The 19,046-nt window shown below is 37.7% G+C and overlaps 1 protein-coding gene across 1 annotated transcript in view; it reads right to left on the bottom strand.

Annotated features, from left to right (window-relative positions):
• Positions 1–19,046, bottom strand: part of ly75 (lymphocyte antigen 75) — a 58,574-nt gene that overhangs the window by 3,502 nt on the left and 36,026 nt on the right. Inside the window, exons 17-33 of the mRNA XM_084001507.1 lie at positions 18,809–18,844; positions 16,740–16,909; positions 13,946–14,010; positions 13,754–13,818; positions 12,398–12,534; positions 11,560–11,668; positions 11,294–11,454; positions 10,560–10,689; positions 9,648–9,868; positions 8,706–8,868; positions 6,681–6,845; positions 6,314–6,436; positions 4,966–5,151; positions 3,951–4,174; positions 2,661–2,874; positions 1,091–1,264; positions 850–966 (exon numbers count right to left, since the gene is read on the bottom strand). Of these exons, the coding sequence (XP_083857633.1) occupies positions 850–966; positions 1,091–1,264; positions 2,661–2,874; positions 3,951–4,174; positions 4,966–5,151; positions 6,314–6,436; positions 6,681–6,845; positions 8,706–8,868; positions 9,648–9,868; positions 10,560–10,689; positions 11,294–11,454; positions 11,560–11,668; positions 12,398–12,534; positions 13,754–13,818; positions 13,946–14,010; positions 16,740–16,909; positions 18,809–18,844 (2,460 nt within the window). The remainder of the gene's footprint in view (positions 1–849; positions 967–1,090; positions 1,265–2,660; positions 2,875–3,950; positions 4,175–4,965; positions 5,152–6,313; positions 6,437–6,680; positions 6,846–8,705; positions 8,869–9,647; positions 9,869–10,559; positions 10,690–11,293; positions 11,455–11,559; positions 11,669–12,397; positions 12,535–13,753; positions 13,819–13,945; positions 14,011–16,739; positions 16,910–18,808; positions 18,845–19,046) is intronic.

Genomic DNA, 19,046 nt, shown 5'->3' with positions numbered 1-19,046 from the left:
ATGCGTTTGACTTCCTGTTTGGAGTGAGTCGAAGTTGTAATCTAAGGGACTGCGGATGCAAATTAGCAGGCTGCTAACACCGACGCATTTACAGCTGTACACCCGTACTGATGTTCATTAATGTGTATTGTCCCTTTTAAATAAATTTTTAAAAAAGTTTATCGATGCATACTGGCTGGGTGATCTTCAATAAAATAAAAATAGGTATTACAATTTTTCTTTTTTGTTGCTTAGGGTTTGGTGTCTTCTAATGGATGATGTGTAATTCCATCAATACTTTTTATAATTTAACCCTTTCATGGCCTGTTTCAGTGAGGGACCGCTAATATCTGTCATAAAAAATGTAGAAAAACTGCAATAAATCAAACATTTTTAAAAAATAATTTAATTTCCTCCAACTATTATGAGAACAGTCATATGTTCTGTCATATGTTGGGTATTGAAGTAATCCAAAAGTAACTAAAAGTAATCCGGTACATTACTTTAATTTTGAGACACTAGTTACCAATTACATTTTTTTAACAGGTAACTTGTAATTGTACTGGTTTCCTTTTTTCTCCTCCCCTTTTACCAAGCATTTCAGGGTGTTTTCTATTGTAATAATACAAGGAAATAAATAATTAACCAAGTACATCTTAAAGAAAAACAAAATTAAACAAAAGAAGGGTGTTTCAGGGAAATATACCTTTTCCATTGCTCCGATATACAGTATATACACGTATATCTTGTAAATGGTATTATACCTTTTGACAACAGATGGGATGTCTGGTTTAAGCCATTTCTTTGTGATTGCTTTTCTAGCAGCTAAACTCTTTTTAGGATTACATTTTTAAAGTAGCCCTCGATTACCTTGAGCATCAAAGTCCACGTTGAGCCAAACTCGATCGGTGATGAGCGGATAGTCGGAGATGTGTTTGGACACAAAGTCGTTCTCCTCTTTGGTTTTGATGCTCAGCAGCTCAGCGTCTGTCCAACACACGGAGAGAGAGGAAAGAGACACGGCAGCAGGTGAAGAAGCGTTTGTTCCTTCACATATAAAACTAAAACTAAAACTCTCTGCTCTACTCTGATCGATGTCTCGGCTGCTCACCCATGCTCTGACAGATGCTCCTGGCCTGCTCCATGCTGTACACGCTGTAGTTGTAGAAGCTCATGGCGAAGGCGTAGCAGGTGTCGCCGTGCTGCACCCACCTCGACACGGCGCTGCTGCCGTCGATCTGAGGGCAGCGATTGGCCGCTGGAGTCGAGTCTTGTTGTTTGGCTTCTGATTGTTTTAATAATGAAAAGAAAAAGAAAAAAAGACAGAAAATGATCAGTAAAGGCGTCTTAAATATCCACAGCCAGCGGTAACACACACACAAACCCCCAACGCAACAATTAGGCCTGTCACTATCTACTATATGTAATTTCATTTGACAATTAATTGCAATTAACAATTTAATTGTATTTTTCGGATCAATTTATGCCACTATTTTAGTGTAAGCCTACATAGTTTAATACCTTATGAAGAGGAAGAAGAAACATTTATTGGTATTAAACACTGGAACATATATAAAAAAAAAAAATGCTTTTCTGTTTGATTTTAGGCTTTGCAACTAAATCCATGATGCTGATGTCAATAAATGCTCAGAAAAACAGTTTGTGGCCCTACTAATGTGTCATTAAACCATAAGAAGAAGCAGGCACAACAGAGGACCAGTCAAACCTCAAACGGTGGAAAACAGTGATGAAATCTGACATTTCTGTTTTCTGTTAGTTTCATCCAGCTGTTTTACAGTCGGGCGATGATGTCATCATTGTGACAGGCCTAGCAACAATTTAAACCCTGAACAGGTCGTGGAGGTCATTAAAAGATGTGCCTTAACAGAAAGTGACCTGTGCAAGCAGATTAAATTAAATTAAATTAAATTAAAAAAAGATTTGAATTGAATGAAACTTTGAGAGAGCGCCGTTCACAAACGCCAGAATGAACGCGTTCACAATAAGGTCCATAAAGCGGAAATACAGTGCGTTCAGTTCACGTTAGGCTTGGGCGGTATTACGGTAATACCGTATACTGCAGGTGTTTAAAAATAGCAACGTATCAGTTTCAATACCGTCATGAAAAAATGCAATGCACTTATATAGGAGATAAGGATTAAATATTAAATAAAAGTAATTTAATGTCTAAAATTGATTATATGTCCAGTAGCACTTATGTGTGGTTGAATTTTCAGTTAGTTTTATATGTTTTAGCCTACTTTTACCTGCCCGCCTATACAGTTCGGTCATATTGATTTTGACTTAATTTTGACAAGACAGGGCTCCAAATGTTTTTTGTTTTTTTCCTGCGACCAATCGACCAATGAGATTTTGGTCTGCTAATGTTTAGCCCTAGTATTCAGTTTCTGAATGGTGAAGACACAAGCCAATGTTTGGTAATGCCACTTACGTCATCATTTTTAATTAGTCCGGGTAATACCGTATACCGTGGTAAAATGTGGAGGAAGTTTGACGGTATCAAAATTTGGATACCGCCCAAGCCTAGTTCACGTTCGCCCAAAATATGAACGAGTTCATGAACGATCGTTCATTGAACGCGTTCAGGCACAACACTGCATAAACCAGGTGTGTGTGTGTGTGTGTGTGTGTGTGTGTGTGTGTGTGTGTGTGTGTCTCACTCTGGGAGGAGGTGGTGGAGTAGCAGATGGCTCCGTCCACCACGGCGCTGCAGCTGCTCTTCACCCAGTCTCCAGCAGGCGTAATCAGGACGCAGCTGGCCCCCGCCGCCGCCGCCGCCTTGTCGGAGTCGGAGCTCGGCTGCTTCCCGTCGGAGATCGGGGCTTTGTAGTCGAGCTTCGTTCCGTCGGACCATTCGAAGGTCGAGTTGCCGACCTGCAGCGGCAAAAATAATGTCAGAAAAGTCAGAAATAACAATAATAAAATGTGTTGCATCTACACGACCTGCAAGGCGTTCTGCAGATCTGTGAGTGGGGTAAAAGACTATCGGACAGAATTTAAGTGGAAGTAAAATAAAGTCCAAGTTTGAAACTGTTTAAAAACAATTATGAAGATTTAATTTTCAGGAAATATAGAAATAAAGTTAATATCAGAATGAATAAAGGGGCTATTGGTTATTTGTATATCACATATTTACGTATATAATACTACACTAATAACACTTCTCATGACAAAATATATCTTGACGGTGTTTTCAGATTATTTTTTATTACGTATTAATTTATGGAGAAGAGGCGGGAACAATAAATTCTTCTCTCCTAACTTCATTTATTGATTTTCTTTGTTTTGTATATTTTATTTGCATTTAGTTTGTATATTTTTCTGCCATGTGTTTGTGTTATTTCTTATGTATCATTTTATATACATTTTTGTTTGTATATGTACTTGCATACTCATATAATTTATAAATGTAAAGTACATGTACATACAGTATGTGAATAATTCTTACTATATTTTATTTATTTTTATTCTATTCTATCTGATTTTATTCTGCTCTTATTTTAGTAATATTATTTTAATTTATTCATCTTTGATCCTTTCCAACTCTTATGTAAGCATATCACATTTGTCATTGCTTTTTCTTTACTATTGAGGAGTAAATTCTGATTCTAAAATAAAAATTTAAATTCAATTCAATTCAATGAAATTACATTAAATGTGCTGCTTCTAAACTATATATATATATATATACATATAACTGCTCAAAAAAAATAAAGGGAACACTTAAACAACACACTGTAACTCCAAGTATATCACACCTGTGTGAAATCAACCTGGGATGATAATTTTGATTTACATTGATTGATTTTTATGTTATTTTGTTCTCAACACACTCTACTATATATTGAATAACGATTCTAAACTGCAATATTTCATTAATTGAGATCTAAGATGTGTTGTTTAAGTGTTCCCTTTATTTTGTATATATCGTATTTCAGGTGCGTACGTACGTCCTGGTTGGAGAGGCCGATCCACAGCGGGAAGCCGTCCGTCTTGGCGATGAGCCTCAGGTGTGCGTTGTGCTGGACGTCGTGGATGCTGGCCAGACGACCGCCGCGCACGTCGCACTCCTCCACGGCCTGGTACCAGGTCAGCTTCTGGGTCGCCACCTGGTAGGTCAAGTTCCCGTAGGTCTGGAAGTTCAGAGACGTCTTGTTGTACTCGTGTTTGGGCTCTAAAGGCGGAGACAAGAAGAGAAGAAAAGAAGAAGAGGAGGATTTAAAAAAATAAACATGTGTGAGATTGTTTTAAAGCGATAGTTCAACATTTTGGCAAATTGGCCCATTGCCATAACCCCTATAGTCATAGCAGTAGGTTTGTTACCTTGAATTGTCGGTGCAAGCTATTTTTAGAACGGCGGAGCAGAGCCGTGAGCTGCTCAGAGCTACGCTACGGAGGCTCATTATGGGATTTCTTGGTTTCTCTCATCAAACTCATCAAATACACAATCCAACAACTCCACAACGCTCTGATGGACAAGTTGTGACCTGCACATTCACCACGCTATGAGATAATAACACAACGTTACCAGACAGAGTCGTTTTAGAGGGAAATACAGAGACTGCTTGATGAAAAACTGTCCCTGAAGGCAACGTGCACCAGCGGTTTTGCATGAATTTACCTCTAAAACAACTCTGTCTGGTAACGTTGTGTTATTATCTCATAGCGTGGTGAATGTGCAGGTCACAACTTGTCCACCAGAGCATTGTGGAGTTGTTGGATTGTGTATTTGATGAGTTTGATGAGGGAAACCAAGAAATCCCATGAGCCTCCGTAGTGTAGCTCTGAGCAGCTCACGGCTCTGCTCCACCGTTCTAAAAATAGCTTGCACCGACAACTAAAGGTAACAAACCTACTGCTAAAGACTATAGGGGTTATGGCAATGGGCTAATTTGCCAAAATGATTTAAACTATCCCTTTAAACAGGAAATGAGGCGGAGATAAATAAGAAGCGACACCACCGACCGTTGTCCAGTTTGCAGGTCACGATGCTCCTCTGTTTGAACTCTGAGAAGAGGTTTGTGTTTGAGACGAGGAGCCACCGGCCGTCGGTGGTGAGACCGGCATAGAACGGCCCGGTTACGTTCGGTCGACCTTTGGCCCAGTTGGAGTACTGGACCACGGTGCCGTCGTACCACTTCATCAGCTTGTCTGCAGCAGAGCACAACAACATCAACACACACACACAGAGGACACTCACTGTACTGTAATTAAGCTGTTTTATTATAAAAACATAGAAAATAACCTGTAAATATAAAACTGTTCAACACATAAAAAATAAAGAATCAACTGTCAATCATTTGGTTCTTTTTACTTTCTCTTTTATTTTAACTTTGTTTTAAATTGAGTTCTTACTATTCCTTTTAACTGTTTTATTTATCACTATATGTGTGCGTGTGCATATCTATATTGTATTTTAATAACTGTGCAGCACTGAGGTTGTTTTTAAATGTGATTTACAAACAAAACTTGACTTCACTTGAGCTCCCCATTCATGGCACAAAGCTTCTCCTTTATTGAGTTCATGTCTATGGTGTTTTGGTGTTTCCATCAATGGTTTTTAGTATTTTTGATTCATTCTATATTTATTATGATCCCGCTGAAATGTGAGGAGATGTGTGTTGCCGAATCCTAATTTCATAGTATAGTATAGTTCTTGTTCAACATTTCTGTTTTCAGAATTAATTTATCTGGTAAAATTAAATCTGAAAGTATTTCAACACACACACTTCACAAAGCTTCAGAAGCTGCTACCATCTTTTTATGATCTGTCTATTGGTCTAAAATAAATCAGTGGTGAATTAAAAATGCACTGTCTAACCCTCACAAATGAAGTTCCTAACAGAAAAATATGGTTCTTTCAATTGAATTCAATTGAATTGAATTGAATTGAATTAGAGAAAGATAAACTTATAATAGTGATTTTTGAGTTAGTATTGACCAGTAACCTAGAGTTATCAATATCTACTATAAAGAGGTTTGTATTCATATAGATAATCAACATTTCAAAACTGCTCTCTTTTTGTTCTTTTTTTCCCTTTGTCCTTTCTTTTGTATTATTTTACTACAGGTAACTACAGGGAGGTGGGTGGAGAAGAAGAAATTGTACAATTTACTGTCACTGATGATTAAAAAGACACAGTTACAGTATATGGATGTGTTGGTAATCTGTCTGTACCAAAAGACAACACCTCTTTCTAGTCTTTATGCTAAACTAATCTAAGCTAAGTTATGCTAAAATAAGTTAAACTAACCCTGAACTGGACAGTAAGAAAACCCAACTCTAAAGAAGAGAAAAGACAAAAAAACAAACCGTTGTTGTCTTTAAACAGCCCCAACCACACGAACTGGACCAAACTCTGAAACGGCACCAGCTGCTGTTTGATGAACTCGTTCTCGTCTGCGTCTCTAATGGTCAAGATGTCGGCACCTGGATCTGAAACGTAAAAAACATAAAAACATCATCAACAACTTATGCCACAAAAAAAAAAAAAGGAAACAAGCCTCCACTTCACCATCGTTTGAATGAATGTATTGTATAGGTGACCAACTGTTTGTTCTATGTCTTTCTGTATGTTGTCTATGTTACTTTTATAAAAATAAAGTACAAAAAAAGAAGGAAACAAGCCTCCACTTCACCAACACGTTGTGTCTCGTCGTGTCTCATTGTGGATTCTTACGTATTTTCCTGCAGGTTTCCTGGATGCGGCTCTGCTCGACCTGCTCCCAGCGGGACGACACCAGCTGGAACGAGTAGCAGTTGTTCCTGAAGGGAATCCAGTTCGGACCGTTCATCTTGTGGGGACACTTCGAGGCAAGGTCCTCTGGCGTGGTGATCACCTCCTCTGTAATCAACACGTTTATGGCATTCATTTAAGATGGAGTATTAAGGCCACATTGAGAAAAAAACAAAAAATACACAGACTTTGAGAATAAAGTCGTAATATACGAGAATAAAGTTGTAAATTTACGAGAATAAAGTCGTACATTTCCTACGAGAAAAAAGTCATAACATTACGAGAAAAAAGTCATAAATTTAGGAGAATAAAGTAGTACGTTTTCTATGAGAAAAAAGTCATAATATTACGAGAATAAAGTCGTAAATTTACAAGAATAAAGTCGTACATTTCCAACGAGAAAAAAGTCATAACATTAATTGACAGGATAGTGGAGAGCTTGTTTGTATAATTGTATAAACTGTATAATTGTGTTGTATTGCTTTCTATATTGTTTTAACTTTCTACCTGTACAGCACTTTGATGACTTCAGTCATTTTAAATGGGCTATACAAATATAATTTGACTTGACTGGTATTTTTTATTTTTAATCGTTTTATTTTATCAAATTATTTATTTTATTTTTTATTCTATTATTACTATTTTTGTATTCTTTTTTAAGCAATTTCTCTTATTATAGTTTCTCTTCCCTTTCCTGTGTCCTACTGTAATGATATAATAAAATCATATGATAATATCAAGTTCTTATTTGAACCACTTTGTATTGGAAATGTGAGAAAACAGCAGATAACATGATGAATATGATTCTGTATGAAACTGAAATAGAAACTAAGTTATACTTTAAGTTATACTTCAGTTACACATGTGGATGATGAAAAACCTGCAACAACAGGTTATTTAAAATCTGAGTTCAGATTTGCTCGTTCACACACAGATTTTTTGTCAACGCAGGAAGCCGTGGTTTAATCTTTCTAAAAGTTTCTCAAGTTCCTCTTCAAACTGTCTTTACATCCTGTTGCTTCAGCGCTGGAATTTTAAACAGTTCAGTATTTCATCCATCACATCAAACTCCACACCAGGCAAAAGCAACGCCCAGAAAAACATAATGATCTTTGCCCTAATTCCTCCTTATCTTAAAAAAAAAAAAAAAAAAGTCTCGGCACTGGCAGCAGCAGGAATGACCAGTATGAGGAAGTGTGTGTGTGTGTGTGTGTGTGAGTTCATATCTAGGCCTGGGATGATAACCAACACATCAATTAATTACTGCTACCATACAGTACACACACAGAGTGCAGTGAGCCTCGTGAGGAGCAACGCAAGGTAATGTAGGAGAAATTAGGAGAAAAAAAGATGATTGCAAAGCCAAATGCCACGATGCACGCTGCAGTTAGCTTCCAATTCGGCACTTAAGGGAAATTGACTTAACGTCCACTGGTTGTCTGTTGTCTGGGTGCCTGACACCCACTATTGTATTTGTGAAGCTTGAACTAAAAATGCTGGGAAGGAGGAGGGAGATTTCACCGTTTTTGTTTGATACCTAGACCTCATTAGACCAGGTCCAGATCAAAAACCACTTGGCCTAGACTTCTCAAATCTGAACTTGATTAATCTACAGACCCTGAAGAGTCATAATAACATTGTCTCTGATTTGTGAAACCTTTATTCTATTTGTGAAAATGCAATAAAAGCGCATTTCACCATTTTTTCAGCATATAGACCATTCTTGTAGACATTCCAAATTACAATGGTAAAAAAAACTCACGAGAAATAAAAGTTGATTGCATTGGAAAGGGTGTACTTGCATTACGATGATATATTATCATTACATTAGTGGTTAATTTGGTCTCAAAATAATGTTGACAATAATATCGTTTATCTGCAATAATTTGTGGGATAATAGTATATCGTCCAGCAAAATTTGTTATTGTCACAGGCCTATTCTCATCTGTGTTTCCCATCCTCTCCCACCTTGGTATTTGTGGCAGATGGCTCCGCCCAGCTCCTCCTCGCACTCGGTGGTTTTCCAGAAGCCGTCGGTGTCCAGGTAAACGCAGGAGCCGCCGGTGACGTCGGACGTCCAGCGGCTGAACACGGTGTGGCTGAGGTCGGTCCAGCGGTAGTGGATCCCATCCTGAGCACAAAAAAACAGTTCAAATTAAAGGGATAGTTCACCTTAAAATTGAAATTTCACTCATTATCTACTCCCCCTCATGTGGACTAAGGGCTGGGAGAAGTTTCAGAGTCCTCCGTGGCTTCTCTGAGTTACAGGGGGTCTCGGCGTAGCAGTGCATGTCCATATAACGGTTGCAAATGGATACCAACTGTCTTCGTAACAAAAAGACACACCAAAAAACATCCAAATACCTCCATGCTGCTCGTATGTAATGTCCGTCTTGTATTGAAGCCCCGACATGAGAAATTGTCCCGAAAAAAATTAAATAAGTCTATATTTCAAGCTTGTTTTGTAGCGGAAGCTTCTCGAAGCTCCTCTTCCTGGTTCGTCCAAATTTGACGAACCAGGAAGAGGAGCTTCCGCTACAAACAAGCTTGAAATATAGACTTATTTAATTTTTTTCGGGACAATTTCTCATTTCGGGGCTTCAATACAAGACGGACATTACATACGAGCAGCATGGAGGTATTTGGATGTTTTTTGGTGTGTCTTTTTGTTACGAAGACAGTTGGTATCCATTTGCAACCGTTATATGGACATGCACTGCTACGCCGAGACCCCCTGTAACTCAGAGAAGCCACGGAGGACTCTGAAACTTCTCCCAGCCCTTAGTCCACATGAGGGGGAGTAGATAAATAATGAGTGAAATTTCAATTTTGGGGCGAACTATCCCTTTTAAATATGAAAACCAATTAAAAATTCATCTCAATCTCTCTCTTCCTCTCTGGTTTGCTTACGTCTTCGCTGAACAGGCCGATCCACATGGGCTTGCGTGCGCGGCTCACGTGCACGGTGAGCGTGGACTGGAGGAAGGTGTCGGCCACGCTGGCCAGGTCCATGTCCTGGCTGCGGCACTGCTCCAGCGCCTCGAACCAGGTGAGGTTTCTGTCCAGCAGCAGGAAGGTGTGGTTGTTGACGGTGAAGCGCTCGGTGACGACGCTCGGCTCCTCCACTTTGTCTGAAACGAATGATTTTAAAGGGATAGTTCAACATTTTGGCAAATTGGCCCATTGCCATAATCCCTATAGTCATCATAGCAGTAGGTTCGTTACCTTTAATTGTCGGTGCAAGCTATTTTTAAACCAAGAAATCCCATGAGCCTCCGTAGCGTAGCTCTGAGCAGCTCACGGCTCTGTTCCACCGTTCTAAAAATAGCTTGCCCTAGCTGCATTTATTTTAGTATATAAACGGAGGTCCTTCATTGAATATGTTAAATACTTAGATTTAACAAATTATTTCATGGTGATTAACATTTTTTTGGTATTTGTCTTTATTGTGATAATGCAGCAAACCTATGTTGTGTGATAAAATATAGAAATGTCAATGGCTGTACACTTTATAATAAGTACACACTATTAAGCATTAGTTAAACATTAATAAATACTGAATTCTTCATTTAACACATAAATACTCATTAGTATGTAGTTTATAAATACAGTTAGTGCTTATCAATGATGAGTAAAACATCTTTAACTTTGTTTATAAACTTCATTCTAATGAGTATTCATGTGTTATAAATGATGAATTCAGTATTTAATGCTTAACTAATGCTTAATAGTGTGTAGTTATTATAAAGTGTTACCGTACCGCTGCTTAAAACTCAACTAAAGATATTGTGGGAAGGAAAAGTGTATTTAAGGGTGACTTACCTGCATAGTGTTGGCAAATGGCCACAGTCTGAGGTCTTGTGCAGGAGGAATAATCCCAGGTGCCGATCATGGCCGAGCTCGGGTTATTGATCAGGTACACACACAGATCAACACTGTCTGGATCCCATCTCTGATTTAACAAAACAAAACAAAGGGACAAAGTACAAAAAACAAAAATTTAATTACACCACGACTCATGTGACATCATTTATGCCAAATAAAAGAGTTCCCTTTATAACACAGAGGAGGAGGAGGAGTCATATTTTGGACAATAATATATATAAACATTTATTGATTTATATTTGCACCTGCTTTAAAACATTACAGTGATAAAGTAAGTTAAGTGAACTTTTAATTATTCCACAACAAATGAAGAACTTTTTCCCAAATATTGGATATTTAAATGAAATTTTAAGTTTGAATTTTAAACACATGGAAAAAATATTCACAATGTATTTGACTAATGTATTATATATTTGCTTTTTTATTTATTTATTTAAACGAATAGAAAGATAGATTTCGTGATCCTGGATAGTAAAGAAAGGGATTTCAAAATCATAATAAATAATCATTTTAATGCAGATTGCACCTTTTGAACAACTGGACCCAGGAGATTTAAGGTGGACTTACATCGATGTATATGGCTTTGTGCATGCCCAGGAGTTTTAAGGTGGACTTACGTTGATCTGTATGGCCTTTTGCATGCATGCCCAGGAGATTTAAGGTGGACTTACGTTGATCTGTATGGCCTTGTGCATGCCCAGCAGCAGCGGGTTGAAGTGGAGGAAGTTCACCGGGGAGTGGTCGGCCCACTGCGGGACGCTCTGCTTGATCTTCAGACCGATCCAGATCCGCTCCGCGTTTGGGAACTTCGGCAAAAGTGTGGTGAGGAAATCTGAAACACACACACACACACACACACAAGTTATTTACCATCATAATACGAGTAACAACCGTTAATTAAACACAGCAGAAGGAGGAGGAGGAGGAGGACGCTCACCTTGCTCCACCTGGTCTGCCACAGAGACCAGAGTTCCCTTCACCGACTTACAGTTCTCGTCGGCGAGGCCGAACGTCGTGGGAGTGGGTTCGTTCATCAGTGTGTAGCACTGAAACAAAACAAAGGACACCAGCGTCAAGTGTTATTTCATTAAATCTAAATACATACAGGAAAAAACATCTGGACTCAAATGTGGAATAAATGTAATTCACTTTTTTTCAATGCAACACAATGTTTCTTGACAAATTTTACAGTTTTTTCCATATTATTTCGGAGAAAAGCTTTTTGTTTTTAGGACATGTCCTGCTCAGTGTTGCTAAAATGCATACAAATTTTAATATAATATGGATACAGCAGAAAAATCTATTTCAATTTAATGTTTTCAGTACACTTAAATCCACTGCTTTCAGGGGCATTCGGTCCTACTGTCATTTCAAATTACATAAAACCAACATGAATAGAAAATGTTTTAACAAATCTGATGCTTTTAAAACACAGACTTCGAGAATAAAGTCATACATTTACGAGAATAAAGTCGTAAATTTCCTACGAGAATAAAGTCATAACATTACAAGAATGAAGTCGTACATTTACGAGAATAAAGTCGTAAATTTACGAGAATAAAGTCATACATTTTCTACGAAAAAAAAGTCATAACATTACGAGAATAAAGTCGTAAATTTACGAGTTTGTGATTTTTTTATTTGTCAATGTGGCCCCCTAATACTCCGTCGTAGATTTAAGTTAAGTTTGTTTGTTTTTTAATCTTTCTCTGTGGTTTGTGAGAATCAACCTCTAACAACGGGAGTGAATCTGGGTGTGTGTGTGAACTGTGAACCTTGTTCCTGAAGGCCAGCGACATGTTTCCACAGGGATGTCCGTCGGGCCCCGGGTCCAGAGGGTTTATCTCCACCGACGTTGCGTTGTGTCTCTCGCACACGAAGGGCAAAGGCTGTCGACAGCTGACTTCAAAGTCTGGAAGTAAAACACATGAACACACTGTTATCAGCTCATATCACATAACTCATTTTATATTGTCATGAGCTGCTCTGGATTATTATTTTTTTCAAAACACTTTTTAAATATTTGTTTTATTTTCTTGTGTTTGAACTGTTTACAGTTATTGTTTTAACCCTTCGAGGTCTGGAGCCTTGTTTTGGTTGTTTTTTAATACTTTTTATTTTACCTTTATTTATATACCACACAAATCTTTTCATATATATCAGCACAATATTAATTTTCCACTTTAACCTGCTTTATTAACATATTGGGCCCCCAAAAATACACAAAAGTATTATAAGCTGATTGTACCACTTTTTTTGTTTTGTAAAATGACAAAAAATATGATGCCTCATGCCTGCCAATCTCATCCCACTGTTATGCTCAGATAAATATTTTTGTAATATCAAAGTAACACTATCATATCTCCGGTTTTACATGGTCTATCAACGTTAAACTGAAACTGAGAGACAGTTTCAAATCTGCACTTTCCACTTTTGCACAGGTGACCTAGTTCTGTTTTTGTTTTTTTTGTTACTGCGCTTTGAAAACATCACGTGATCATGAGATGAAAGTTAAACAGTTTATATAAAACCCAGTTTATTGTAACATGTTAATTTGCGTTGCATTGACATTGTGGTTTTACCTAATTCTCTTTAATTTGTTAAATTACTGGTGTTAAACTGCAGAGGCTCACAGTACAACTCAGTATAAGATGTTATTATAAAGTAGGTTAAAGTGAAAAAAAAGGTCAGATCATAGGTGTAGTTATATATGTGGTATAAAAAGGTAAAAACAGGCTCTAGATCTCGAAGGCATAACACAATAATATTTTGTTCCTCTCATTTTTTGTGTTTTTTAACTCCCAACAGGCAGACTTAAATATCTCAGCAGGTTGAAACTTCAATAAAACAATATTTTTCTAATTCTACTGTGATAGATTTAACCTGCTGGAAACATGAGACTGTGTGTTTTATTATATTCTATACTGTAAATACTATACTATAAATCTATATAGTATAATGATATTTAACTGATCTATAAACCGTAATGAGTATCAGATGAACAGCTTGCTATCTCTACATGTACCTGTCACTCTTTATTTCTATGGATATTTTTCTTTTTGACTGTTAGAAACGTCTTTAACCCACTCAGTCAGGTAGCAACAGAAAACACGTTGATGTCGTTTCCTCACCTGGAAAGACTCTTTCAGAACTGATGCTGATGCACCGGCCCAGGAAAGACGAATGGTAAAAGTACCTGGAATAAAACAAATATCACTATCAGCATCACATGTACACACACTTATACACACATACAGAGGAATAATAATAATATTATATAATAATAATAATAATATATGTCTGTTTGATACAGTGTCACTTACGTGATAGAAAATATCGGCTCTTTCATATCGACCCACCAGTTCTGCTTTGGAGCACTTGAGTTGATCTGTTTTTGAAAAAAAAAAGCATGAAAGTTAAAGTTTAAGTTCTGCATCATAAAATAATGATAAATCAACTTTGTGAAGAGTTTCTGCATAAAAACAAGAACTAAAAACTAAACTAACTAAAAAAAAACACTTGAAAACATAAGAAAATAGCTGAATATCTATGAAAATAAAGCATTTCAAAGAATATCCTGTGTTTTATATGTTATTATAGATAAATATATTTAATATTGAGCTGCTATGCAATAATCTGTTTATTTGTTTATTTGTTTATTTGTTTATTAAGATCCCCATTAGCTGCAGCAAAGCCACAGCTATTCTTCCTGGGGTCCAACAGTATCAAATATACAGTTGAAAACACAAAACATAAACATTATAAAAATTTAAAACAAAAAAAACAAGTGAGCGATAAGCTTAACCTAACAAAACAAAAACAGAATAAGTGTTTACATTTCTTAACTGTGCTTCATTCATTCTTCGTTATATTAATTGTTCACATACTAATCCTATTACCCACATTTCTACATATCATATATGTATACATCATTACACATCACACATCTGTGACTGTACTTTTGAGTGATTACATGGTGGAAGAATTTAGTTTTACTTCATAATGTGATTTGTATCATTGTACATTTTTCCGTGACACTGTTTGACCGATCCCAGTTGTATTTTCACTTTTCCATGACCAGGAAAGATTTTTTTAGAAAGATTTTTTCCACACTGTTTAACGTCTCTACAAATCAAATTACAGCCCCCACCCCCCCTTGAGGAAAGAAAAATGTAAACAGGGTAAAGAGAGATAAACAACAAGACACAGGGAACGTCTTAGTTTTTCGTTTTGTCCATTTCTGCTGCCTGAAATAATGTTAATGTGCTTTTAATGATGAAAAGATGAGACTATGAATTTCAAAAAAGGAGGAAAAACGTTGTGGGAAATATCAGAAATCTTCCTGCAGGTGTGTCGGTGTGTGTCGGTGTGTGTTTGATTGACAGTGACGGGCAGCCAATCAGAGTAAACCGCTGTAAAACAAACAGGAGCAGCCACCACAAGAAGAGAAAGTGTGTTTTTGTGTTTTTTTAAAGTTTGATCAGAAACAGAGAATCAAACATGGGCTCTATGATGTTGTTGTTGTTGCTCAGACTCAGAGTGTGTGTGTGTAGCAGGCAGCTGCTGTGTGTGTGTGTGTGTGTGTGACTAAGTGTCCCCGTCTGCTCTGCCCACGATGACACACACAACGCTGATGTCACCGCTTTATGAAACATCAAAATAATAAAGTCTCGGTCCAACAACACAGAGTTCTTCTGGATAATTCATGGAAAACCAGCAGGAAGGAACACGTGTTTATAAACTCCAGCAAAATAAAAAACTCGCTGTAACTTGAGTTTCAACTCTTCTTTCTGTCTTAAACTGCACTAAAACGTGAAACCATGACAACCCTGTTGCCATCCCATCCCATCACATCACATCACATCACAGCAGCTGTAACCAGGGGTCTGTTGGCTCAAAAACATTAAGACTTTACAAAAACACATAAATGAGAAGTTTAAAGGTAGAGTCTGGAGTTTTGTTCGTTGCCAACAAAGGAAAGGAAATTAGAAGACTAGAAGCCCACAGGTGATGATTAAGACGGATTTAATTTCTATAAATCTAGCGTATATTTTTGGGCAAAAAACTCCAGACCCAACCTTTAAGGAATTAAATAAAAGTTTATCTGCTCCAAACAAATAAATTAAGAAATTTTCCCTTTTGCATCTAATGTCTGTGTGTTTTTTTCAGTGTTTTATTGCCACTGACAAATAAAACTAAACCAGAGAAAGGTAGTCTGTGTTTTAGTGTCATTGCAAAACTGTAATTTGAAACTGAAACTGTCTGTTTTTTTGTTTGAGGCTTTTGTAAAAATGTATCGGTATCGGCATCGGCATCTGCAATACCACCTTTGGTTTTATTTGGTATCAGATCGGAATGAAACTACTCACTAGTTCAGACCTGGGATTAATAAATACAGGTGTGAACTATAATATCATCAAAGATTAGACAAAGTACGCCTTATGTCAACTGGGTGAACAGTAAAAAATCTGATTCATTCTTAAACAGACATGGGACAGAGCAAATATCACTTCTTACACATAGATTATTAAATGCCAACAAGACTTTATAGAACAGGCTTACTTTAATTGTCTCGATCTGGCAAGTTTCACCTTTTTCTAACCATTTATTCATAAATTGACAATGGAAAAACTAGAGGACGTTTGGATAGAGCATGAATAATGTAGGAGCTCTGGTTTTTCCATTGTCAATTTATGAGTAAATGGTTAGAAAAAGGTGAAACTTCCCAGATCGAGACAATTAAATGGTACCATGTGCAAACAAATAAGTATTTTTAGTGTTAAAAACCAAACTCCTGCACTGAATATATGATGGAAACTGCTGCAGGTGAGAGAACAACCTGATTAATGAACAGGGAGGGTGGAAGAGGGAGAGTTTCAGGATTGTTATCATTGTTCATTTTTTGTTGGTATTTTATTTCTGATGTGAATAATCTGCTGGAAACTCAATAAAATTTGGACTAATAATAAATAATTCATCCATGATCCATCTGTTATAACGCTAATCCATGCAAGGGTCACATGTCGATCCCAGCTGACACAGAGGGCGAGAGCTGGTCCGCCCACAGACCAAGACAACACAAACAACCTCACACACACAGAGTTGTGCATGACTTACACCGGCCAGGTACTGTTGGACCTTGAAGGCGGCCGTGGAGGACGACGGCGCCGCCAGTTTGCTGCCGTTGGCGCGGCAGAAGGTCTCGGCGTCATCGTGCGACAGTTTGGGCTCCTGAATGAACCAGAACTCAGATCCGTCCACGAAGAGGGAGGTTTCATGGTGCCCACCTGAAACACACACACACACACACAATACATGTAAACACATTCAAACCCATGACATCAGACACTTTAATGACATGATACGTGACATTAAGGTAAATTTAAGATGGTTTTAAAGGGATAGTTCACCCAAAATTCAAATTTCACTCATTATCTCCTCCCCCTCATGTGGACTAAGGGCTGGGAGAAGTTTCAGAGTCCTCCGTGGCTTCTCTGAGTTACAGGGGGTCTCGGCGTAGCAGTGCATGTCCATATAACGGTTGCAAATGGATACCAACTGTCTTCGTAACAAAAAGACACACCAAAAAACATCCAAATACCTCCATGCTGCTCATATGTAATGTCCGTCTTGTATTGAAGCCCCGAAATGCGAAATTGTCCCGAAAAAAATTAAATTCGTCAAATTTGGACAAACCAGGGTCCGTCCTCTTCCCAGTTCGTCCAAATTTGACGCACCAGGAAGAGGAGCTTCGAGAAGCTTCCGCTACAAACAAGCTTGAAAAATAGACTTATTTAATTTTTTTCGGGACAATTTCGCATTTCGGGGCTTCGATACAAGACGGACATTACATACGAGCAGCATGGAGGTATTTGGATGTTTTTTGGTGTGTCTTTTTGTTACGAAGACAGTTGGTATCCATTTGCAACCGTTATATGGACATGCACTGCTACGCCGAGACCCCCTGTAACTCAGAGAAGCCACGGATAATTTTGGGTGAACTATCCGTTTAACTGTGATGATCACATCAGTGCATTGAAAGATTGAAGATGTTTATCATTTCTGTTTAGGATGTACCAAATATTCGGCCGAATATTGCAAAAAAGCCACATTCGGCCTTCAGTGGAGTAAGTTAAAAGGCTGAATAGACTACTGTATTAGTGGCGTGTGACGCAATGACGCAATCAAACAAGGTGCAGCAGTGTTTCCCACAGGATTTCAGGAGATCCATGGCGCGGAGGGGGGGATTTACCATAAACACTGTACAATTAGCGCGATATAGCGCATTTACCGTACGGGAGAGAGACTGCAGGTGGAGGGGCTGACTGGCAGAGATGACAGACAGTGAAACGCTGTTTAATTCATTAATTCTTTTTTTTTTCTGTAAGAGACTGTGGCGGGCCCAAACAAGACTCCATTGATGGGAAACACTGTGCAGCGACGCGGTGACCTGGCGCTTTCGGTAAAATGTCGGCAGTGTGGCGATATTTTAAAGTGTTGGAGAGCGAGAAAAGAATTGCAGTTTGCAACGAGTGTTCAACCAAACTATCTAGAGGGGGTTCTTCTGCAAAGACCTTTAGCACTACTGCTGTAATTACTCATTTAAAAGCCAAACACCCTGAACAGCAAAGGCTACTGGGATATTTAAAAAATGTCAGAATATTCAATAAACATTTACTTTCTTTGAAAAACATGTCTAAAAACTTATTCTAGGCTATTTAGGCAATATAAAAAATATTCGGTATTTGGCCAAGCGTTTAATTTTATTCGGCTTCAGCCACAAATTTTCATTTCGGTGCATCCCTAATTTCTGTATTTTATCTGTCAGCACTTTTCAATTGTATATTATGTATTTTATTTATATAATTAACAAGCCAGTGATTACAGAAGCTCTGTATGAACTATGACTATTGATCTTTCTTGTAATGACAGATACAAGACAGAAGAGATCTGCACAAAGCAAACTGAAGACTTTTCTAAGAGTTACCGACTACAAGACCTCAAAATAATTTATGCATGTTGATCGATTGTACAAGAAAATAAACACAGATCAATCAATGAATAAATATATAAATAAACAAACAAACCCCTGGCCACTGACGGATCAGAGTTTAAGTCTAAACTCAGATTCAGAAGACACAATAATCACAATCTGACCACAAATTCTGGAAAGATTTGGTCCTTACCAGGATTGTACCACTCCGGGTTCTTTGGCGTCTTTCCTGTCGAAGCATCAACAAAGAACGGATTAGAGGGCAGAATAAATAAACACACAAAAATCTAATGTTACATCCCAGTAGATTTACTATGAATAAAAACAAAACAAAACATAAAAAAAAAACTAAAACAGTCACAAGTCTCATGTGGAGAAACTTGTGTCTGGGTGGTCGGTCGCACAAAATGTAGCTGCTGTAAGCAACTGTT

This window comes from Trachurus trachurus, assembly GCF_905171665.1.
Source record: "Trachurus trachurus genome assembly, chromosome: 3".
In the NCBI taxonomy this organism is placed as follows: Eukaryota; Metazoa; Chordata; class Actinopteri; order Carangiformes; family Carangidae; genus Trachurus; species Trachurus trachurus.
The sequence above is the reverse complement of the archived record's forward strand: the minus strand, read 5'-3'. Positions and strand labels throughout refer to the sequence as shown.